Source organism: Ostrea edulis, chromosome 5, assembly GCF_947568905.1.
Source record: "Ostrea edulis chromosome 5, xbOstEdul1.1, whole genome shotgun sequence".
Classification (NCBI taxonomy): Eukaryota; Metazoa; Mollusca; class Bivalvia; order Ostreida; family Ostreidae; genus Ostrea; species Ostrea edulis.
Genome location: NC_079168.1, coordinates 60015549 through 60040548, shown reverse-complemented (window position 1 = coordinate 60040548; position 25000 = coordinate 60015549). Strand labels below are relative to the sequence as shown.

The window sequence follows — 25000 nt, the reverse complement described above, 5'->3', positions numbered from 1 at the left end:
ATTTTCATTTATTCCACTTAAAATATTTTAACTGCACAACAGATTCTGTTTGATTGACAAAGAAGTTGTAACAGGATATGTCAATTTAAAAATCTGACCTCCAGAATCTTGCATATATTTTATATTATGTTCTTGTTGATCTCCTATGATATATGATACACTATAGTAATTTATCAGTGAATGAAAGAAAATACTTATTTTAAGACTGCTAACAATCTCATCTTAAAAAAACACACAAAAAATCCTTCTATTAGCCACTTACATAATTCTTTCTTTTTTTCTCATTTTTTACCCATGCCACAAATAATATGCACATGATCCATGAACACCAAAAGCATATGGATTTCTCCATGAATTGCGTATTATTCCAAGCCTAAATGCCTGTAAACAATCTTCATTTACAATAACCAACATCACTAGAATGGGAATGTATCAAAAACATCTTCACATTTACGTATCTCTCACAACTCTGCCAGGAATACCAAGATGCATACATATAAAAAACAAGAATTGCAAATAATACTATATAGTATATGACAAAAACTGCATATTTCGTCCATGCATATATTACCAGTATACAAGAAATAAGGATCTATATAATAAGAGGGTATTGTAGACGCGTTGCTAACATTTGTAATGATTCCTGTTACATATAATTTTAAAATTCAATATACAAGCTGCATTGGTCAACCTGACACTAAATTGACCATACAATAGAGGATCCATTGCCTGTTCTTATGACTCATAGTCATAGTAAAAGTATTAAGCAAAACACATGGCTTGGACCATTATGTGTATTACTGGCCCAAAAATGTACATTTAAATGAGAAGAATAAGAGAGATAACTCTTCAAGTGAAAAAGAAATGTGGACTGGATAAAATCATAATCAACTCTTATTGTAATTACTCTTTACAATGGTGTTTACCTGCTTCTTACAGTTATACAGTAAAATATTTAGGAATTCAATCTACATGTTTTTGTTTACATATAGATTGCTTCATAGAAAATATCATGTTTAAAACAGAATGAGATGTGACAAACACTAGAAACTGTTTAATTGCATTCAGAATTAACTTGTAAATTGAAAAATCTGCATTAAACAAAATCTATTTTCACCAATACATCTAACCTATGTAAACAAAAACATGATGCAAGAATTGCAAGCTCTGTATCTCTCTTGTAGCTTGACAACTGACATTGAAGTTTTTGCTGACCATTAGAAATACTTAGTTAAGACATGATACAAGAATTGCGAGTGCTATACGTATCTCTCTTGTAACATGACTACTGACATTGAAGTTTTTGCTGACCATTAGAAATACATGTACCTTAGTTAAGTATTTTAAACATTAAAATTGAAAAATTAAAATTTGGAAATTTTCAGTTCAAATCGTGTCTATGAGGTGACTATAAATGAGATGGTCCTTTGGATGAGGCCCCGTGTCACATCAGGTGTGGCACGATAAAGAGCCCTCCTGTTCAAAGGCTGTATAAGCACTGATGTTCTAGTATAGGCCTTAATTTTGCAGCCCTTCACCAGCAATGGTGAGATCTCCATATAAGTAAAATATTCTGGAGCGAGACATAATATACTACATCACTTTGCGTCTCGCATTATCTGATTGGCTCTTTAATCTTCCGACCACTTCAGTCTTTTTCTTAGCATTGAACAAAAATATACGAAAGAGCTATGTTAAATTTGTCAAAGGCACATGGTTTTAAAAACGAAAATGACAAATTGAATTATAAACTCCGATAATTTCTTGGTAAAAAGCTATTTCAATACATAACTTTATAGAATTAATTATTTGGAGATGATAATCAATAGAAATTAATGAAGCTGAAATGCTTAATATCCAAAGTATATTTTAGAAAGATGACGCAAGTGCAAGCCAATCAGATAATGCGAAACGCAAAGTGATGTCATAACCTCCTTCAATGGACGTAAAAGCTCGGGTACGATGAAAAAATTGCAGAATACGACAAATAAAACGGATGGCATGGGATTTAGATGAAAGACATAAGTAGAACTACATTAGCCTGACGAGATATTTACAGAAATTCCTTATATAAAGTTGGTTTATACCCATGAATTGGTCTTGAAGCAGGTAGCCCCCTGTTTGTTTACATGATTTGTTGCATACCTTTACATATATATATTAGTATCTCACAAGTGGTCATCTCTAAAGTTTACAGAAGGTTGAAACTGATTATTCAGAACAACTTATGAGAGTGATCGGTGGAGAAATAACATATTTTGGATAAAATATTGGTTCTGTATAGAAATAATTTCATTTTATGGGGGGGGGAGTATGTACATCAGATCTATATACAAGCTATCCACACTTCAGGTGCCTGTGGTTTTGACATGTTTGAGATATAATCTGAGGTTGTCCCACAACCCAATCCCCTCCCGGGAAGTTCACGACTGTATTCTCAAAGAATTCCCTTAACATCTCACAAGTGTATTCTCAAAGAATTTCCCTAAATAAGAAATGGGTAGTAACATACAAGATCTAAAAACTGGATAACAGTGACACTGGATAACACTCTGGTGATATCCACTGGATAACAGTGACACTGGATAACACCCTGGTGATATCCACTGGATAACAATGACACTGGATAACACCCTGGTGATATCCACTGGATAAAAATGACACTGGATAACACCCTGGTGATATCCACTGGATAATAGGGGTGAAACGATGCATCGCGACACAGCCGAATCGCAATGTAGTGGTCTCGATTCGAGGTTCAATTTATTCGGGGTCTGTTTTGGTTCGATACGGCTCTAAAATCATAGCACACATTGCTTTTGATTTATAACAAGGTTTCTGATTAGCCAATGGAATTGAAAATTGCCCAATCAACATACGAGTAAACTTTGCTGTATCAAAATGGACGCAGTCGAGTTGAAAAATGCACCCCCAATGTATAAATCCTGGGTATGGCAACATTTCGGCTTTAGGACAAGTGAGTGTTGCTTTATGTTAAACGGTTTTACATTATGTAGAATTTATTTGCAGAGAGCAATAAATACAATGAAACATAAAAAATCTTATATTATTTGGTACATATGCTATTGTATCAAATTGAAAATCATCGAATCGAGACTAAAGTATTGAAAATCAAATCGAATCGAGAAGGTACTGTATCGTTTCAACCCTACTGGATAACAGTGACACTGGATAACACCCTGGTGATATCCACTGGATAACAGTGACACTGGATAACACCCTGGTGATATCCACTGGATAACAGTGACACTGAATAACACCCTGGTGATTTCCACTGGATAACAATGACACTGGATAACACTCTGGTGATATCCACTGGATAACAGTGACACTGGATAACACCCTGGTGATATCCACTGGATAACAGTGACACTTGATAACAGTGACACTGGATAACACCCTGGTGATATCCACTGGATAAAAATGACACTGGATAACACCCTGGTGATATCCACAGGATAACAGTGACACTGGATAACACCCTGGTGATATCCACTGGATAACAGTGACACTGGATAACACCCTGGTGATATCCACTGGACAACAGTGACACTTGATAACAGTGACACTGGATAACACCCTGGTGATATCCACTGGATAAAAATGACACTGGATAACACCCTGGTGATATCCACTGGATAACAATGACACTGGATAACACCCTGATGATATCCACTGGATAAAGAGGTAAATATAAAAAGTTTATTATAACAAAATTGTCATTTAGGTTTGTTAAATTGAAACTATTTTACTTTATCTTATTGTATATATGTTGTGGACATTTAACCATGCTTATTAAAACAAGCAAAGAGTTAAATGTAAAATTTTAAGTGCAAAAGGGTCAAATTCAACGCAAATAAATCCTTATCTTGGCAGTCCCCCGGCCCAGAAGCTCAGCATTTAATTATTTTTTTCCAACAATCACCCCATCCTGACAAGAAGTACCCAGAATGGCATATGTTGAAATTTCTCTGTAGCTTTACGCTTTCAAAATTTGCTTATAAAATGTTGATCAATATTATAAATTATGTACAGTACCATACACCATGCGGTGTCCACGTTGCAACTGGGAAATAGGTTATTTCTTGATGAATATAATGTTGATTAATCAATTTACAAGAGGTTATTTACCTTAAACATATTTCGATTAACCTTGTATTCCATGGACGAAAGTGGCGAAAAGTTGCAACGAACAGTCAAGAAATGTAGTTGGTCTTAGAACTATGCCGGCTGCTTCCGAGAGGTCAGAGTTCATCTGAATTTTGAAATTCGAACCCGACATTTTATTTTGTATCAATCCTATTTAACTCGCTTTAATATTCTATAACTTTAAATAAATGAAATTACCTATTACATATTTTTTTCACATAAGACGAGTTATTTTCTATGGTAAAACATGATTAAAAAAAAAAAATTACGACATCTCTCGACCAACTGTTGGCAAAGTTCCTGTGGTTACAATGTAAACTGTAAAAACACGGTGATCCGTGATGTAGCCTAGAGTAAGTACCTGCACTAATTAAGGGAGAAAGTGAAAAATAAGTACCAATAATGAACAGAGAAAGAAAATATCTTTCAAGGGTGCGTCTAACTGACCCAGAAGATGGAACTGTTACAACATGTGTTGGCAAAATCAATCCGAAATTGTATGGTGACGGTCTTCAAAATTTATGCAGGAGAACCCATGACAATCTTTCCCTGTTATCCTCAAACATGGCAGATAAATTGGAACCGTGTTTACAGTATGGAATAAAACACTGGCATCCCAACGACAGACCAAAATCTGCATATTCTTCCCATGGTAAATATCCAGACTTAATTATATGTCAATTCGAATTTCCTCGGCGATAGTGGTTTTAACAGGTAACCAAATTTATGTCCTCGAGTGTTGTCTTGCGGTAAAAAAAAAAAAAAAATAGAGTACCCACTAAATCACCCCTTTGATCTTCACACTGTTAACTTACTAAGGTACAACTGATCTGTACATTACTAACTACCCGGTCTTACTGTAACTGTTATAATACACGTATCAACACTTCGCCACGAGTTACGTCCCTTTGCGGAGTCAACCAAAGGTCAATCGGTGAAAAACCAAGTTTTCCTTCTTTACCTTACCAAATGTTAGATGTTATTACTTTGAATTTTAGCCAATTACCAAGTTTTCATACAAGTTAATGGGTTGCCCCAATCTGGGGCATATTGTAGTTGACTGCAATTGATGGAAAAATAACAGATATCAAAGCTACAGAGAGGAAAATTACAAAGGCCAACGTAGGGAAATACGATTTTTATCCGGGAGATGGCGGACAAGGGACGTAACTTTCGCGAAGTGTTGATACGTGTATTTAATGCCAGCATCTGTACTAAAATTAAATAAGCTATGGGTTGCTCCATTTTTTATGTGAATTGTTTGATATATAAACTCCTCTATGCATTTATGGTAATTGGATGTATAAATGGGACAGAGTGCACCCACAATTATTCAGTGTGGATGATTATAAAAATATTTAAATGAATCAGCTTTTGTGTAAAGATATAATTGGATGAAGGAAATATTATTCAATATTATAGACATTTTTTACCTCAATATGATGCTTTAGCAACCTGAGAAGTACAATATTCACTGAGCCCAAACAAAAATGTTAATATATGTGTCACTAATTGTTTCATCATATGATTGTCAGATTAAGTTAAAACACTAAAACTGGCTAATAAAGCCTACAAACTAATACCCGATTGGCCATTTTGTATATAGATACAATACAAGACCAAGTACATAGTTATTAGAGATGCAAGTTTTTGTTTTTGTAAATATAAATAAAAAATATCAAAACCAAATACTAGAACTAAACAAATATAATCAATCATTCTTAGATCAGGTTTGATGTTACCATTATAATATAGGAAAGGAGAAAATTTTGGGCTGGACCAGGAATCAAACCTGTGACCCTTTACTAGTCAGGTGCTCTAACCACTGAGATATCCAGGGTCCATGTAGCCCTAACTACTATTATTAACAAAATTCAGGAGATCAAACTGCTTATGAGGAATTCATCGTATACTTTTACACATGTAGTGATAAGCTTTTTTTCAACCCTGCATGTATAAGCAAATTCATTTTGCATCTTACCATGTAAGTATGAGAGTTAGTGTACAAACTGTTATTTTTGGTTTTCCAGAAAAAGAACACATGGTTTTAAACTTTATAATCCTCTTAGTAAAGAGATACATTTTTTGTACATATTCTAATATTCAAGAAAGAATGTCAATATTGCTTTTGATGATGTTTTGAAATGTTTATGTGATTACTACATTTTGGAAGAAAAACTTACAGAACAAATATTTTACAAAAAGAAATGGTCTAAATGGAAATGTCTTTTCAATTAATGATAACAACATTTCTTCTTCTTTTTTTTAACAATAAGTACTAGAATATACATGTAATTGTCTATATTGCTTTCTTTAATCTGTATGAGAGTGTGAGTAAAAGGTGTATATGTATTTGTTGAAAATGATAAAAACAATAAAAAAAAAAAAAAAAAGTATGAGAGTTCACTTTTATGCATTTCAAAACTTTTTAAACAATCTTTTTATTTTAAAAATGAAAATTACCAAGGATACAAACCAAAAACCTAAAAGGGCCAACATGACATATCCTTGGTTCACTGTTGTTACCTCTACTGTACATAGTCATCATCTTCATCTTTTTTATGTTATTGAAAAGGAATTTTTTTTTACCATTACCATGAATTAACAAATCAACTCTTGAATGAAAATTTATAAAGATATATTGGTTTACTCAGCAAATGACACATTGTCTAGTGAACCACAGCAGTCTGAAGTTTCATATTAATTAAATTCAAATAAAAATCGGGGGGGGGGAATTATCCACTGTCTTCTATGAAAAAAAGTGGGTTTTTTTTTAGACGGTGGATATTTTTCTGGATTTCTATTTCAATTTAATTAATAAAACTTAAACTTCAGACTCCTGTGAGTAAACACAGATATGTTGATTATATATCTTTAATTGTAAGTGATGTGTTTTTCAGTATATCCAAGTCCACCAGACCCAAAACAAGTGAAATGGCATGATACAAACATAATGTTTACCAATAGCCAGGTGCTAGATAACATAAAAAGGCCATCAAAGGATTCTACTGAAGACACTGAGTCAGATTCAATATCAAGTGGTAAATAGAGATACAAGATACATGTATTTGCCTTTATTTAAACCTATTCATTGACATTCATTTGAAGAACAGAATAAAAATATTGGTTCAAGTATTTGCATGATGGGGAGTGTTCTGTGTTTGTAATATTTATGCCCTCTTCCCCTCTGAAAAAAGGGGGTATACTGATTTGCATCTGTCAGTCAGTATGTCTGCATGTTGACCAAGAGTTGTCCACTCATTATTTTGAGAACATTTTGCTTAACAGACATATGGTTTCCCCTAAAGAGTAGGTGACCCCAGTTGATTTTGAGGTCACAAGGTCAAAGGTCAATCAACTGTGGACATAGGAAGATATTGCCCACTCTTGAATATCTAGAGAACCATTTTCTTGACGGACATCAAACGTGAAACACTGGTACTTCCTAAGGAGTAAATTACCCTATTGATCTAGAGGTCAAAGGTAAAATTACTCTGTACATAAGAAAATATTGTCCACTCACTGTCTTGACAACCCTTTGCATGACAGACATTAAACTTGGTACATTGGTACCCCTTGAAGTGTAGATTACCCTCACTGGTCAAATGTTTTCTAGTATTTTGACACCTTTTTATTTTGAATCTCTCGGGGTTATAAATCAATTCACTCTGGATATAAAAAAAATCCCAAATGCTTATTATCTTTAGAACCCTTTGCCTGATAGAGATCAAACTTAGTATTGACTATAGTTGTCCCTAACTAGTAGATAACCCATATTTTTCACTATCATAATAGACATTCTAAATTCAAAGTTTGTTTTTTTTTTTTTTTTTTTTTTTCAAGTTTCAAGATTTTTATTTATGAAACAAGACAAAAACATATACAAATATACAAAACAAATGAAATACATGTATAAGATACAATGTGTATAAGATATGGTTATTATTTTACCATGGAATCAAAATAGATACAGTATATGTCAAACAATTGTAGTTATTAATTTACATCAACATAATTTCAAGTGACGGAATAATACTGCGTAAGAAACATATTTGGCAGTGTGTGTATAATAAAGATAAGTTTTTGGTTGTTGTTTTTCAAAAACGCCCCGCTGCCACAATGAGTCCACACATATCACGACAGTTCATATCCGACTCATTGGGCAGCTCTATTAGAGGACTGACCCTCTGAATAGTGGCTTCAGATATAACACAAGTATATATAATACACAGATATACACATGTTTACATACATGTGCGTGCATAGATATAATAGCAGTAGTAAAAATGTTTAAATTTTATGTTAAAAATTTTGATATAAAGAATATCTATAGATTGGATACAAAATTTTGAAAAAACTTCTGTTCTTTTGTTTTATATAAAAACCTGAGAACTTGACAGTGCGATCTCAAGTATTCCTTGATGGAACGAATAACAAAATCACTCGTCTCATCAACCTGCACAACTCTACAATACATCTTACATTTATAAATTCTAAATGCAATAAAAGAAAGAAAATAGTTATATATCTTTATCAACTCAGTATTATCCAAATAAAACCCAACAGCAATATGTTTCCAAGTAATTGTGAAATTAATACAGGTACTTGCGACCTTCCATATATGTCGTACATTAATACAATCAAAAATAAGGTGTTTTGTGTTTTCGATTTCATTTCTACACAGTTTACACTTATTTGTTACAGTGTTGTTCCATTTGCTAATAAGGAGATTATTACTCAATAAGTTGTGTATTAGTTTATAATTAAACTCTGATAAAGATTTGTCTTCAATGTATTTAACTTTCAATAAAAATATTGATTCCCATTCCTTTTTATCTGTTATTTGGAACTCTCTACTTAACCTTGTAAGCGAGGGTTTTTGGAATTTATGCTTTATCAAAGTAGAATAGAAAATTTTAGTTTTATGTTGTAAACATAAATTTTTATCAATATTTTTGGTTTTAATGTAGGGCATTTTAGAAAAATCATATCCGAGTTCAAATTTTTTGAAAATATGTCTTATCATCTTATACTCGCATAGCCAGTTCGTTTTCTTAGTAAGACAATCATAAATTTGTTTACCTGATTTTAATAGCCCATCCTCATTAAAAATGTCTTTAACATATAAAATTCCACTTTTTATCCAATCATCAAAACATATTGATTTACCTTTGAAGAGAAAATTTGCATTTGACCATATTGGCTGAAGAAGGAATTTTTCAGTGGAGTTAAGAGTTTGGTTTGTGTTGTCTTGACAAAGGTTGAAGCAAGAAAACACCTGTTTATAAAACACTGGAAAATTTTTAAGAATGCCATAATTGTTAGTTGATGTTTCAGAAGTCTTAACTAAATAATCAATGTCAAGATTTAAAGTTTTGCTGAAACTTTCTGCATATTTTTTAATGATATGATTACTTGTAATAAGGCGTGGAATCCACATGGCCTTTAGGGCTTTAAGTTTAGACTCTATATCGACTACACCTATCCCTCCATCTTTAATATCCCCTATCAATGTGTTCCTTTTGATTCTATCTTTTTTATTCCATAAAAAATTAAATATCAACCTATTGATATCTTTTATAAACTTAGGATCGGGTAATTCTAAAATGCTTGCAACATAAGTCAATTTTGATAAAGCCAATGAGTTAATGATTGTACATTTTCCAAATAATGATAGTTTTCTTCTCTTCCATGATTCAAATAACATTTCAATTTCGTGATATATTTTCATCCAGTTTTTATTGTAACATTCAATCTTATCTTGACCTATATGAATACCTAAACATTTTACGGCTTTCTTAGTTACCTTTATTCCCTCTACTGTTTCAAGCTGGTTTCTCAGGTTTCCGAGTAAAATACATTCTGTTTTTGTGAAATTTATTTTTGACCCTGCTAATTCACAGAAACTTTTAATGGTGTTTATTGCATGTTTTAGAGAATCGGTATCACTTAAAGCCAGTGTCATGTCGTCTGCATGTTGAATATTTTTAATTTCATTTTCTAAGTTTTTATTTTTAAAACCGTGAATCGAATTATTTGATTTGATTTTATCTGATAGAATTTCTGCAACAAATAGGTATAAAATCGCAGAAATTGGACAGCCTTGCCTAATTCCCCTGTGCATCTGGCATGTTCTAGAGATCCAGCCATTATTTTTTAAACGGAAGATAGGATTTTTATAAAGTATTTTAATCCATTTAATAAAATTAATTCCAAAATTAAATGTTTCTAGAGTTTTGAACAGAAAATTCCACTCAACTGAATCGAATGCTTTCTCAAAGTCGAGAAATAATAATAAGCCCTCTTGATTATTGTTTTCCCAGTAATCAAAAATATCTAATATTAATCGTGCGTTGCTTCCTATAAATCTTCCTTTTATATATGCTGTCTGTTCGTTACTTATGTAATCATCGACAACTTTTTGTAAACGACGAGCAAATATGAATGCAATTATCTTGTAGTCTGTATTTGTAAGGCTAATAGGTCTGTAATTTTTTAATAGGGATTTCTCTCCTTTTTTGTGAATTAATGATATGACAGCAAGTCGTTGGGAAAAAGACATTTCATTTGATAAAAAAATTTCTTTAAGCATTCCAAAAAAAAGTTCCGATAACTGATCCCAAAAGCATTGATAAAATTCAGTTGGTAAACCGTCTAGACCTGGCGATTTATTGTGTTTCATACTCATAACAGCTTCTCGACATTCATCTAAAGTTGGAAATTGGTCACAATTATTTCTCGCACTCTCAGATAAACATTTAATATTGCTATTATTTAAATAATTCTGAATGTCAGAAGAATTTATATTTTTAGTATCATACAGATTTTCATAAAAATTACACATTTCACTCAAAATATCTTCATCAGTAGTTAAAGTTTCTTTTCGTTCGTTCTGTAGTTCATTAATAACATTCTGTGATTGATGCTTTTTTTCTAGACTTAAAAAATACTTGGTGTTTTTTTCTCCTTTGTCGATCCACTTAGCGCGTGACCTAATTTGAGCTCCTTTTGCTTTTTTATCATACAAGTCATTTAATTGCGACTCCAAGTCTCTCTTTTTATTCATATCAATTTGGAGATGTGGGAGAGATTCTATTTCATTTATTTCTTTTTCAATGTTTGAAATTGTATTCTTAAGATTTTTCTGCGATTTGATTGAAAAATGTATAGAAAGTAACTTAATTTTATGTTTTAAAATTTCCCATTTTTGCGTGTTTGTTCCTTGTGAGTTTTTTATATTTTGTATAATATTTACAATTTGGTTTTTATATTCGCTACTTTTTAAGTAGGAAGTATTTAATTTCCAGTAACCTGTTCCTCTCTTGTTATCGTGTATATTAAGATTAAATCTAATTGCTTTGTGGTCAGACATTCTGGTTCTATTAGAATGAGTTCCTGGAATTTTCTGTAGCATGGGAGATTTGCATTTATTTAGAAAAGTTTTACTAATGAATACAAAATCGATTCTACTTTTGGGTATGTCAGAAGCATCACACCACGTGAAACCATCTGTTTTATCATGTTTACTTGTCCATAAATCGACAAGATTTAACTGAATTATTATGTCATTTAACACTTTAGAGCTTTTATCTGAACAATTATCTATTTTACAGTTGAAGTCCCCACATATAATAATATTGGATGAAATGTTCGAGTAATTATTAATGAAAGTTCTTAATCTTTTGAAAAATTGGATTCTACATGATTCATTATTTGGTGCATATATATTAACTAAAGTCAATTCTATGTCATGTAATTTCACGTTGATTAATAATTTTCGTCCGTCTTTTGATCTGTGAGTATTAAGAATATTAATGTCTAATCCATTTTTAGTCAGTATTGAAACACCTCTGGTAAATGTTGAATCAGAAAAGCAGTGTATAGCTTTTCCATACCATGAAAAATTATACAACGATTCGTTTTCTTCAATGAAATGCGTTTCCTGTAAAAAGGCAATATCTATTTTTGAATGTTTTAACCATGGAATTATAATATTTTAAACGCTTTTCTTTGGTATTTAAACCTCTTGCATTAACAGACACAAATTTAAGGTTGTCCATGCTTCAAACAAAAAATTCATACTAAAGAAAAACATTTCTATTTACCTTAAACAGAAACAAAGACATTGTCCTTTTGAAGTCCGAGTTAAGGGTTTGGATATTATGCGAGCACAAAATGTAAGGTGAAATTAGCCCTTTCCGCCGCGATTTTTAGAGTCAAATGCATTTCCTTTAGGAGATGCCGTTTTGGTTCCCGAGACGACACTCTTCATCTGTGTGAGAGTCGCTTGTTGAGATCTGGTTCTCTCTCTTGGGGTAGTCTGTGTCTGTGTGAGAGTCGCTTGTTTAGATCTGGTTCTATCTTTAGGGGTATTCTGTTCGAGATTTATTTGTTGAGATCTGGTTTTCTCTATTGGGGTAGTTTGGAGAGACTGAGGACGATTTGGAGGTTGGCGGAGACGCGAGGCAATTTCTGAGAGAATGCAGCCAAGTTTGTTGGTGCCTGGCCAAGCTTCAGCACACGTGTGAATGGTAGCATCCTTGTCCAGCCCAGAAGCCCAGAAATCATCATATGTGGACTCAACAAACACATGATTCCTTTTTTGGGTTTTGAGAGAATCGGCGAAAACCGGAACTTGTTCAGCTTTGGCCTCTATAATTTCTGTCATAATCTGGATTTGGTTTAACGAAAAACTGGGTGACGGCAAGACGTGTTTCCCAATTTTTTTCGCATCTAGGGCAGATTTAGCTATTTGTATTGCTGAAGCTCTCTGTAGATCACCGCTACGCATCGCTTTCACGTATTGAAAGGCGTGTTCTGCAGACTTATGGTTTACACCAAATAACTGCAAATCACATGGGAAAAAGTTAGACAAACAGTTGTCTTGGCCAGCAAAAGGAATGACGTTGGGTGCTGATTCAGTATAGTATTCACATTCATGGTTTCCAGGTTCGTGACCTTCGGATTTGCAAATTTTGCAACGCTTATTGTTTGGGCATTCCTTAGTGTAGTGGTTTTCCTCCCAGCAATTCATACACCGTGGAGTGCGTTTGGTGGACGGTTGACCGTAGTGGTAAATAGTACATCTTAAACCGGCACAAATAGCTGTACGTGGAAGGAATATACCTTCGTCTAGCGCTTTGGTATAAATGAATCTATTACCGTTAAGGATGCCGGTCATTTTTCTAGTAACCGGATGACGAATTTTTTCGTACTTCAGATCACTGGTGAGAGTAAGATTGAATTCTTGAAGCATTTTGATTACTTCGTTGTCATCAACCGATAGAGGCACGCCTTTGATTGTTATTTTCAGAACATTTTCAGTAGGATTGGATATCCCCGCTGAATAAGGATTCGTGTCGTATACTCTCACATTTTTACTTCTAAGGTCTATTCCCTCTGTAAGAAGTTTTGATCTACTTTCCATTGAGTCGACATATATTCTCCAAAGATCTCTGTCTTTTTGAACGCATTTTAAGTCATTTATTTTGTTTCCAACGGAGATCGACAGGTCAAAGTCTGAAAAGCGTGTAGATCCAAACTGAATTTCTCCGTCCTTTAGATAGACTGGTTTAAGCAATTCCATTGTCTTGGAGTAGTGGTTATAAATTCGATCGGATGAGTTACCGACGTGAATTTCGCTCACAATACAAAGAAAGAAAAAGGCGAAAAATCCAAAAGTGTATGAAAACACACAAAAAATTCACACAATCAAACGTAAACATATATACACTGATATGTCCAAAGGAATTTTTGAAAAGTTTCCTAAATTCCTTGAAATTTGTCAAAGACACGGAGCAGACATAAACGCATTGAGCCTAGCCCGAGTCACGTGACTTTTTCCTGTGGCCTAAATTCAAAGTTGATCCTTTTAATACTGTATTGCCATATGGAGAGCATATATATTTTAAAATATTTTCTTGTTTGCTTTATTTTGAACAGTATACTTGCATGATGATATAAATATAATTTTAGGACCCAAATCTACCTTTTGTTACATTTGCTCCACATTGGAGGAACATCAAAGGCATCTGCTCCAATACAGGGTAATCATATCATTCAAAATTCATGAAAGGAAAAAAATAATATGGAAAGTTAATTTACAGTACTTGTTATCATGTAATATTTTGTCTACCGATATAATGAACCATGGAGAAAATGAAAGAGGAAAGATATTTTCTCTATACGAAAGTATTTATGTTTGATGATATATAATGTGTGGATGCATGATATATACTGTACTTTATATGAAAATACACAGTCATCCAATGAATAGAAAGAGATGTTAACTTCCAAAATACATGTATTTCCTGCTTATACATTTTCTTATAGCCAAAGAGACCAGTATCAGCCAAAACAAGAATTGAATATGTAGCCCCCAAACCGAAATTAAAGAAAAAGATGATAGAGGAAGCTCCCAACATTGGAGATCATTTATATAGGGTGGATGTGTTCACGGGTGACAAGGTTAATGCAGGGACAACAGGAGAGGTAACTTTCTATAATTCAAACAAAAGTACCCTAGTAAAAAATCACTTAAAGGGACATGGACACGATTTGAGTTGAAACTTTTCAAATTTATATGTAAGTATTGAAAGTGTATTTATTTCATTTTTTTGGAGTTAAAACTAATAAATTATCAAAAAAATATATATATAGGTCATAGCACTTTTTAACCCCTTACATGGCAGATACGCATCTCCGATAGAGTATGTGGAAGATTTGTTTAAAGTCTAAAATTAAGGGTTACAACATTCAAATGATAGGGGGAAATCAACAAATAAGAAAGAAAACTTTTTCTGATTAAAATTTACAGTAAATGTTATAATTTCTTTTTAAATTCATGGATCAATAGGTTTATCAAATTGTACAGAATTTTTGCGATATATATTTTTACTTCGCATTATATACCGCATTCGCTAGATATTGTGCCGTTTTCAAATAGTTGTGTGAAAAGTCATAAAATGGGAATAAAGTTGACATAGCAAAAGATCATACAGAGTTTATTATTATAGATGATAAAAAAGTTAACTTTTGGAAAACAATGTTGATTGTTATCACTGGTTTGCTTGACATTTCATCATCTCAATATTACATTTATATATTACACGTGTAATAAAATCAGCAAATCAACACATATATGATTAAAAATTAATTAACTTGATAACACAGAAACTTATTCCTTTTTACATATCTAAAATGAACGAAAACTAAACCATCATCAAAATGTGTCATAAAATATTTCATCAGGATAGGCCAAGATCCACTTGTAAGTGGTGCACTAAGCAGGGTGAAAAAAGGAGGAAAGAGACATTGTATGGCTGTGCTAGTTGAGGAAAGAGACATTGTATGGCTGTGCTAGTTGTAACAGGCATTTGTATTGTGAGCAATGCTTCCGAGCATTTCACTGGACATAAATTTGTGAATTATATTGTTTTGAGTAAATACTTTTCTTTAAAATGTGATAAAGTGTTCCGTTTTATATCGTTCTATATTGTGGTAAATAAAAACAGAAGAAGCAATGAGAACTTTTTACAATTTGACCCATCTGTTTTCCTTTGAATTTCTGTAATGTATTGGCATTGTATCATGACATTGACATCGAATTAAAGGGTCTATGACCTTGAACTTTGGACTAATATTAAATTTAACTTATTTTTGTGACATTATGACCATCTTAGCCTGTAATGAATAGTAGTTTGACTTCATTAAGCCCAAGTTCACACTAATCAACAAAAGTATGAGAACTCACTGGTCACTGCATGTTCGTTATTTTCAACTTTTCACTATATACAAGTACAAGTTGGCAACTATATCATCTCTGCAATATTTTTGTTTATAGTGCCCCCACAATACTTTCCAATATATATATGCATTTGATAGCATTGGTCTAATTTTATTTTCACCCTTTATTTTGTATCTATTAGTATAGTAAATGAAACTTAGAATATATAGCTATCGGAATGAATTTCCACAGTATTACTCAGTTCTTGTTGCCATGGCCACAAAAAACTTTTTGAATGTTCTTTTCAGAAAGTTCACATTCTAACCTTTCAGGAAATATACTTTATTGTAGGTAAACAAGATCAAACCTACAAAGAAAAGACATTGATTATATGTTGCTAATTTACAAGAAACACACTGATTTCTCTGCCATGTAAGGGGTTAAGATGCAAGACATACATAAACAGAATCATATTTGCAATTTTCCTTATACAGCATTATCGAAATTTCACAAAAACTGGTTATAATGATATAATAGTATTCAAGATATTTTCATGAAACTGTTTCTTTACAAAAATATACAAAATGTTTGTGAAAAATAAAGGAAATCTGTTTCACACTGTGGACGATATGTTAATTACATGTACATGTATATCGAATCCTTATCTAATGTAATCTTTCTGTTGAAATCTGGGTTGGTTTTTGTTTTTCATGTGTTATTCAATATTTTGAAAATAGATTTTTATATAAATCAACTTTAATGCATTGCACAGTTCGACTTGCATTGGAGTTACATAGCATTAGGAGGTGGATGTTAGGATTAGCCCCATACTTTTTTCGCCATTGTTCTTTTCCTGCTATTATTACAGCATCTTCACTAACTAAGGGTTTATGACCTGCTTCACTAAGCGGATTAGATCGGAAACCCTTAGTTAGCAAAGATGTTATTACAGGCAAAGTTGGCAATTTTTAAAGTTTGATCTATAGGCAGGTTCCCGACCTTTTTCAAAATAGAAGTATAATGATGTAGTGAAAATGTAATTAGATAAACCAAAGAATAGAAATAAAGGATCAACCCTTGTCCCCATACCCTAAACATTTAGGATTTAGAACTTTAATTTCTTTTTAAATTTTGCTGGATAAGAATTTTTAGACAATTGTGAAGCCAATTTCTTCTCCAGCTGACCGTGCCTGATTATAGGTATAAAAATGCCCCCCCCCCCTCCCACTTTCCCCAACCCTACAAATTGTGCATTTCTAAAGGAGTTCTCCACAAAATCTTGTTTTCATCATAAATATTTTACAACATGGTAATACTCAGCATGATAAAGAGTTTGGCACCGTAAGCTTTTCTATACCCTGTTATTTTATGTGAAGCTTAGGACTGTGCAAAAATGTAGCCTGCGCAAGCATATTTGTAAATGAAAAAGTGTTCACTTAGAAGTTGGTATACCACTGATTTCACAAAGAATGGGGGGGGGGGGGGGGGGTGTTGTTACTTATTGTGAAAGTGTTCTCTTCATTACTTTACTATACTATACTTTAATAGTATTTATTTGTACTTAAAAGTTCCAATCAGTAAAAGTGGGGAGAGGACACTAGGCTCCAGGTACATTTATTCTCCCATAGCAAATACTTATGATATGGTATACTTATATAGTAAAAAAAAATCCACTTTGTCACAGACTCACACAATAAATTAAACTCACTTTTCTAAACTCTTCTTTTACATCTTTCATTCATAAAGGTTAGTTTTTTGACAAATTTTCACAAAACTTGATAAAATAATGCTCTAGTTTGACATGTTACATATACATGTATGTCTGCATGTGTTCAGTTCACGTGGTTCCCATGCTGGATGGTGCGACCTTCTCGCTTGTCAAGCAGCTTATTGATTTTCTTATCTTCTATTTATAGAATGCATCGCTATGCAAAAGGTTCAGATTGATTTTTTCTTGACATTTAGAATTTTACATATCATACCATGTTCATAAAAATATATAATAATGCCTTTGTCAAAAACAAAATGAATAAATAAAAATACTTTACTAGAACACTTCAGCAGTAACAGACATCTGTACCACAAAAACACATGCAACTTCTCAAATCTTATTTTATATAATGGGCTAGCTGGCTCATGCCGGCCCATAATGAAAACAGAGTTATTGCCCTTTGATTCAATATTTTGAAATATATCATTGGTTATTTGTATAGAACTTAGACTTATGACATATTTCATGCCTAACAAGATTTTTTACAAGAACTATTGGAAAAGACTCCTTGCAACAAAATTTATTTACCTATCATGCATAAATGTAGATATTTAAATCATTGATTTTGCAAAATCTCAGAAGGGTATATATCTAATGGTCAGCAAAAATTTGAATGTCAGTTGTTGAGGTACATGGGAGATACAGAGCTCACAATTCTCTGTTATATAAACAATGCTTGTGCCATGTTTTTGTTTACATATAGGCTAAATATACTAGTAAAAAGATCGTTTAAAGCAGATTTTTCAATTTACAAGTTAATTCTGAACATAATTAAATAGTTTCTGGTGTTTAGCACATCTCATTTTATTTTAAACATACTATTTTATATTAGCAATCTACATGTATATATAAACAAAAACATATGGCACAGGCCATGTTTACGTAACAAAGATTTTGAGTGCTGTGCTCACTTGTAACTCAAAAACTGATATTCAAATTTTGGTTGACCATTAGAAATACTAAATAGTTAAGCATTGTAAACAATAAAAATGGAAAAATAAAATTTGTGTTCAATCGTGTCCATGTCCCTTTAAATATTACTTTCAAGTTTACCTTATTTTGATTTTAAACCTTCTTTATTAAAGTGTACCTGTAATATAGAGAATGTTTGTAAAATATGTGTGCCTCCTTTACAGTAACTGTTCATCCATTAAAAGAGGATGATAACATTAATGACAACCAGATGTACTAGTAATACATTTTGACAATAAAGTTGGAACACATTTAGAATTTATTCTTACTGGAAGTAGTGGTGTTATATTCTTCTGTCATAGGATTGTTCAATTTGGTCGTCATTTTGATACAGTCTCATGGATATGGCAGTGACTCTGGCAGTCCTATTTGATATACTGTTTGTAGCCACCATTGAAGAGGTGTCTTCTGAGTTCTGTAAAATAAGTTAACTTATTGTATTTTGAAAATCTTTCTGTTTTGCTCCCAGGTCCAAATTAAAAGGGTTTGTCTGAACTTCTAAAATCTTCAGAGAAAAGAGGACAATAAGGACACAATTTTACTTGAAATATTTGAAATCATAAAATGGAACTTTAGTTAGATTTGAAAATCAGGATACAACTAATTTAATGTAATATAAATTTTGAATACCTATGGAGCGCCAAATTAACATAAACTCAAATAATTGAAGATATCTTCAACTATTTGAAGATATCATCAATTCATTTGATACGCGCAACAATTGAATTAAAGATCTCTTCAAATAATTAATATCTTCAATTCTGAATTATTGCGTGCATTAATTGAATTGATGATATCATTAATTCTTCAACTGAATTGATGCGCGCTTTAATTGAATTAATGATCTCTTCAAATGAATTAATGATATCAACAATTGAATTGATGCACGCTACAATTCAATTGAAGAGAGCAATAATTGATATAATGCACACATTAAATCAATTGATGAGAGCAATAATTGATTTGATGCCCGCATTAATTCATTTGATGAGAGCAATAATTGATTTAATGCGCGCATTAATTCAATTATTGCTCTCTTCAATTGAATTAATGATATCTTTAATTCATTTGAAGAGAGCAATAATTCTTTTAGAGAGAGCAACTATATAATTAAAGATATCTTCAATTCAACATATCCACAATTGAATTAATGATCTCTTTAATTGAATTGTTGCTCTCTTTAAAAGAATTGATGTGCGCATTAATTCCTTATACAAAAGCATTGTAAATGATTTAAAGATATCTTCAATTGAATTAAAGAGATCATCAAATTATTTATACCGAGCTCTAAATTAGTTATTGCGAGCAATATTTCTACTGAATTGATGTTCTCATAAAATGAATTGAAGAGAGCAATAATTGAATTAATGCACGCATCAAATCTATTATTGCTCTCATTAATTGAATTAATGCATGCATCAATTGAATTGAAGAGAGCAATAATTGAATTAATGCGCGCATTAAATCAATTATTGCTCTCATTAATTCAATTGATGCGCGCATTAATTCAATTGATGAGAGAAATAATTGAATTGAAACGCGCATTAATTCATTTGATGAGAGCAATAATTGATTTAATGCGCGCATTAATTCAATTAAAGAGAGCAACAATTGAATTGATGATATCTTCAAATAATTAAAGATATCTTCAATTATTTGAGTTTATGTTAATTTGGCGCTCCATAAATACCAAGAATCAAAAAGACCAAAATCCACATTTATATGACCAAAAGATAGTAAATCTGCACAGGAATATGATTTTAATATTTTTATATTGTTGTTTGAATGTGTTTACATAATAGTGTCAAAATTGTAACTATTGCAAAAATTGCACTTCTATGTGTCAAATTGACCAAATACAAGTACATGCATTGATGTAATTTTAGAGATCATGACAGTACACACAATTAATGAAGTGAATTTCAGAAAAACATAAGTTTTGATGTAGGCAATGTTTTTTAATTAGGTGTATCAATCATAGGGATTATATTGGTTTAGAATTTTTGTTCAAACTGTGCTAAAGTAAAGCCCTTATAGTTTTGTTTCTAAAGTGAAAAGGGAATGATAGAGACACAGAAGTAAGAGACTACATCTGGTCATGCAGGGGGGAGGGATAAAATTACTTTAAAATTATTTTTTTTTTTTTTTTGTGTGCAGTATATTAATTTGAAAATGTAAACAAAGTTGTATTAATCATCTTTCAATGTTTTAAGGTTTTCATCACAATTAAAGGAAGTAGAGATATCCTGTATAGAACTAAGCTGACCAAGAAAACTTCAAACTTTTCGTTCATGAGAAACACTAAAGAATCCTTCTTCCTGAAAGGACCACGCCTTGGAAATGTAGAAATTATAACAATTGAGGTACAGATCAAAATATCTCATTTAAAATCTTAATGTGATTGATGCATGACCACTTCAGCCTGTATATTTGTGTGTTAGTACTAAATATCAGTATGAATTTTTGCAGCATGTAACAATGTATTTCTAAGCATTTTTTTTACTTGAATGTATATATTTCTATACTTGTTACTGCAGCATGAAGGAGGGAAGAGAAGTTTACGTTGGTACCTAGACAGAATTGAGATTACAGACATAAAGTCAGGGATGATGTGGATATTTAAATGTGGGGAGTGGCTAGACTCCCCTGATAGTCGGGACCTAATCGGCAAAGAGAAAGAACAACCCATCATAGGTTAGTTCTGAAAATGTTGAGAATTATAAGTTAAAACTATTAAATGGCAATTATACTGTTCACAGTTTTGCATTCACTCTAGGTTTTTCGACAGAAATCTTTTGTACTCTATTTGAATTTCAATATTTTATTTCCATACCATGTTAGGGCTATCTGGTACGAGTTTTTTTTTTTCTCACTTCAATATAAATCTTGCAATTCTTTATTTTTGAGAAAGCATGAAAATAAAACAGTACATATATAGTAGTAAAATTGTACATGAGTAGTTACTAATTTCAAACTAGTGACTGTCAGTTAATAAACATACATGTAGCCATTGTTGAAAATGCTTTTGTATTAGTGTAAGTATCAAAATTTTTACAATCATTCTCATTAAAACTTGAGAAAAATTATCAATTTAGGCCTGTTTTAAGCTTGATGCATACTAGTATTATAGGTCAATAAATCTTATATTTTCAGATTATGATATCACAGTGCACACAGGCACTAAATCTTTTGGTGGCACTGATGCCAACATTTCCATGACTATATATGGTGCCAGAGGACAAAGTCCCAAAATTCTTTTGGTGGACTCCTCTAAAGGTCAGAAGTGTTTTGAGCGGGGGAGTGTGGATAAATTCAGGATTTCTCAACGAGATGTGGGAGAATTAAAGAAAATCAGGTTTGTAGGTCAAACAGAAAAACTATTTTATTTCCTTGTCACTGAAGAAGGTGGAAGGGTGTGTGTGTGTGTGTGTGTGTGTGTGTGTGTGTGTGTGTGTGTGTGTGTGTGTGTGTGTTGGTTAGTGGTTTTCCTCTGTCCAATTTTCTACATTTGAAACTTTTTAAAATTTTTGCATCATGCTTTATCTGGTCAAGCAATATGATACAATCATTGAAATTTTGAGGGCAATATGATAATAAAATTTGTATAGCATCTTATATAAAACAAATTGCTCTATAAGGTGCTTTACAAGGGTAAGAGGAGGAATGCAATGATAAATCACAATTAAATGAAATTAAATGACAGTATATGACATAAGATCTTATATCTGTAAAATTATCAAAATAAAACACTATAATTAAGATTGAATGAAGGTGACTGAATACGGAATATTAGAACCATTATTTCATCTCTGATACCATCGCAATTTTAATATTTAGTATGCCCAGCGAGATAATGTTTACTGCAATAAACAAGCAAACTATCAGATGTAGCGAGTTCAGGCAGTTAGCAGAGGAGGGGGGGGGGGGGATTCTTAGGTAGCAGGTAAACCCCCAAATCATAAAAATAAGGGGGAGGGGTGTCCTTCAGTACATATGAGTTCAATTCTTTGGTTGAACCTTGCATTTTCACTACTGTTCATGGCCACTATAAAAATAAAGCGATTTTTGCATGTAAAATAACAAACTTTGTATGTGACAATAATGCGATAAGTACATGTAATCAGATTTTAAAAAATGAGGTGAGGGGAGTGGAGCAAGGGGGAGGGGGAGCTCTGAACTTCATGTATGTGCCAAGATATTGATGCATAAAATGTTATTATTTATGATATCATTTCATAGTAGTCGGTTGTTATAATGTTTCTAGAAAATCTCACTGAGTAAATATTCATATACAATAGAGAAAATACATGGTACTGTGAATTATTTTTGTGTCGTCTTCAGCTAGAATTTAATCTAAATAAATCATGTTTTTGATACTAGGGTATTTACTTGCAACATCTGAAAAATAATCTTCAAATTAGGCAGATATATTTGTATCAGAAATGATTCGTCTTATTAGCCATCACTAATTTGTATATGAAAGTTGCCCAATTGATGCATAATTTTTGTAACTTCTTTTTCTGAAGAATTTCAAAGTTTTATAGTTCTGATATCCTGTATTACCCAATAAGTACAATATTTACTGAGCCCAGAGGGTGATTAGACTATACTGTTATAATGTTATTGAGGTCGAGGGAAAGGAAACATGTTTTGCCTGAATCTGTCTTGGCAACATTTTGGTCCAAGGGTCCAACAAAACACATGTTGCCCAAGACCCAGTCCATAAATGTTTCATCATTTACAATCCCCAAGACCCAATCCAGAAATGTTTCCTTATTTACAATCCCCAAGACCCATGCAGTCCATAAATGTTTGAATTCTTTATTTACAATCCACAAGAATAATTAGATTTTCCATAAAAAAACATCTCAATGGTAGGTCCATGCTTTTCTAAAAAAAAATTCTGCAACAAAATCACTCCACCACCATGATTTTTGTGTTATTACTGTCTCATGTTATTGATGATTATTTAATAGAATCCTTTATTAGTACAAGTGTGGGATAGGGAAATTCCACCGAGGGGACAAGATTCACAGTCTAGGACGAGGCTTTGCCGAGTCCTAGACAGCGAATCTTGTTCCAGAGGTGGAATTTTTTTTTGACTTTGTTTATAAGTCAGAGCTATTTAATAACAAGCTTCCCCCAGTCAATTATACTCTGTGATTCATTCTTAGAATCCTTTATTTCTATAAAGAATGTTGTCCTTTACATGCACATATAGGTACATGTATATAAATGTAATATATAGAAAAGAGGGAAATATTTGACTGGCCTTGTAATTGAACCCAGAAACCTGTGGCTGCATTACTAGTCAGGTGCTCTAACTATTGAGCTATCTAAGGCCAATATCCATAGTCCATATAGCCACAACTACTACATGTACATATGATAAAAATATTGAATATATTGATGTAGAAAATTATGGCTTTAATGAATAATCATACATGTATATAAAAACAACATTGCAGGAATATTTTGATGAGCCATAACTCTAGATCTCACTACATTTTTATTGATTTTAGGATAGAGCACGATGGAAAAGGTGTAGCTGCTGGGTGGCATTTAGACAGGGTAAGTATGGTTCAGATCAGAATAATGTTGTAGTTGCTGGTTGACATTTAGTTAGGGTAAGTATGGTTCAGATCAGAATAATGTTGTAGTTGCTGGTTGACATTTAGGCAGGGTAAGTATGGTTCAGATCAGAATAATTTTGTTGTTACTGGTTTACATTTAAACAGGGTGAGCATTTTTCAGATCAGAATATTTTGTAATTGCTGGGTGGCACTTAGACAAGGTTAGTATGGTTCAGACAAGAGTAATTTTGTAGTTTTGGGGCAACACTTAGACCGGGTTAATGTTTATTCAGACGAGAGTAATTTTGTAGTTGCTGGACGGCATTTAAACAGGGTGAGTATTATTCACACCTAAGTAATTCTGTGGTTGCTGGGCAGCATTTAGACAATGTTACCATTCAGACTGCGAGTAATTTCAAATGCAAAATACCCACTTCCACATATCTTTGGATTGGTTTCTGCAAGTCTATTTTAAAGTTGTATGGTCTATATTTTGACAATTATTATTTAGCTTTAAATTGGAGTTCACAAACAATTGTCACCCAGCCATTTCTAATGCATATTCAGAAGATAAATCAAGTGACAGTCACATGTCCATGCAGTTCAGACTCTGAAGGTATAACAATCATTGGTGGTCAAAAACAGTGTTAACAATCTTTTGTTTAATGTAGATTACAATAACATCAAACACACCCAAACAGTCTTATTTCTTCCTGTATGGGGGTTTTATCGGGAAGGGTGTTGGTAAAGGACAGCTGTACAGAGAAATTTTTGCCAAAAAAGCACTAC

The 25000-nt window shown here is 32.5% G+C and overlaps 2 protein-coding genes across 6 annotated transcripts in view; one reads left to right on the top strand and one right to left on the bottom strand.

The window, feature by feature from the left end:
• LOC125652375 (steroid hormone receptor ERR2-like) overlaps positions 1 to 4273 on the bottom strand; it is a 66638-nt gene extending 62365 nt beyond the window's left edge. For 2 of the 5 annotated variants that reach the window (XM_048881547.2, XM_056164966.1), the window contains exon 1: positions 4153 to 4273. The gene's annotated coding sequence lies outside the window, so the exon portion shown is untranslated. Of the gene's footprint in view, positions 1 to 262; positions 2111 to 4152 lie in introns of those variants that run through there. The other 3 variants (XM_056164968.1, XM_048881548.2, XM_056164969.1) reach the window with 3 other exon arrangements.
• A 140-nt stretch (positions 4274 to 4413) lies between these two features.
• Positions 4414 to 25000, top strand: part of LOC125652371 (lipoxygenase homology domain-containing protein 1-like) — a 48707-nt gene continuing 28120 nt past the window's right edge. The window contains exons 1-9 of the mRNA XM_048881518.2: positions 4414 to 4822; positions 7071 to 7211; positions 14146 to 14216; positions 14503 to 14661; positions 20852 to 21001; positions 21176 to 21332; positions 21792 to 21993; positions 24161 to 24209; positions 24883 to 25000. The exon at positions 24883 to 25000 is cut by the window's right edge and continues 18 nt beyond it. Of these exons, the coding sequence (XP_048737475.2) occupies positions 4573 to 4822; positions 7071 to 7211; positions 14146 to 14216; positions 14503 to 14661; positions 20852 to 21001; positions 21176 to 21332; positions 21792 to 21993; positions 24161 to 24209; positions 24883 to 25000 (1297 nt within the window). The 5' untranslated portion in view covers positions 4414 to 4572. The remainder of the gene's footprint in view (positions 4823 to 7070; positions 7212 to 14145; positions 14217 to 14502; positions 14662 to 20851; positions 21002 to 21175; positions 21333 to 21791; positions 21994 to 24160; positions 24210 to 24882) is intronic.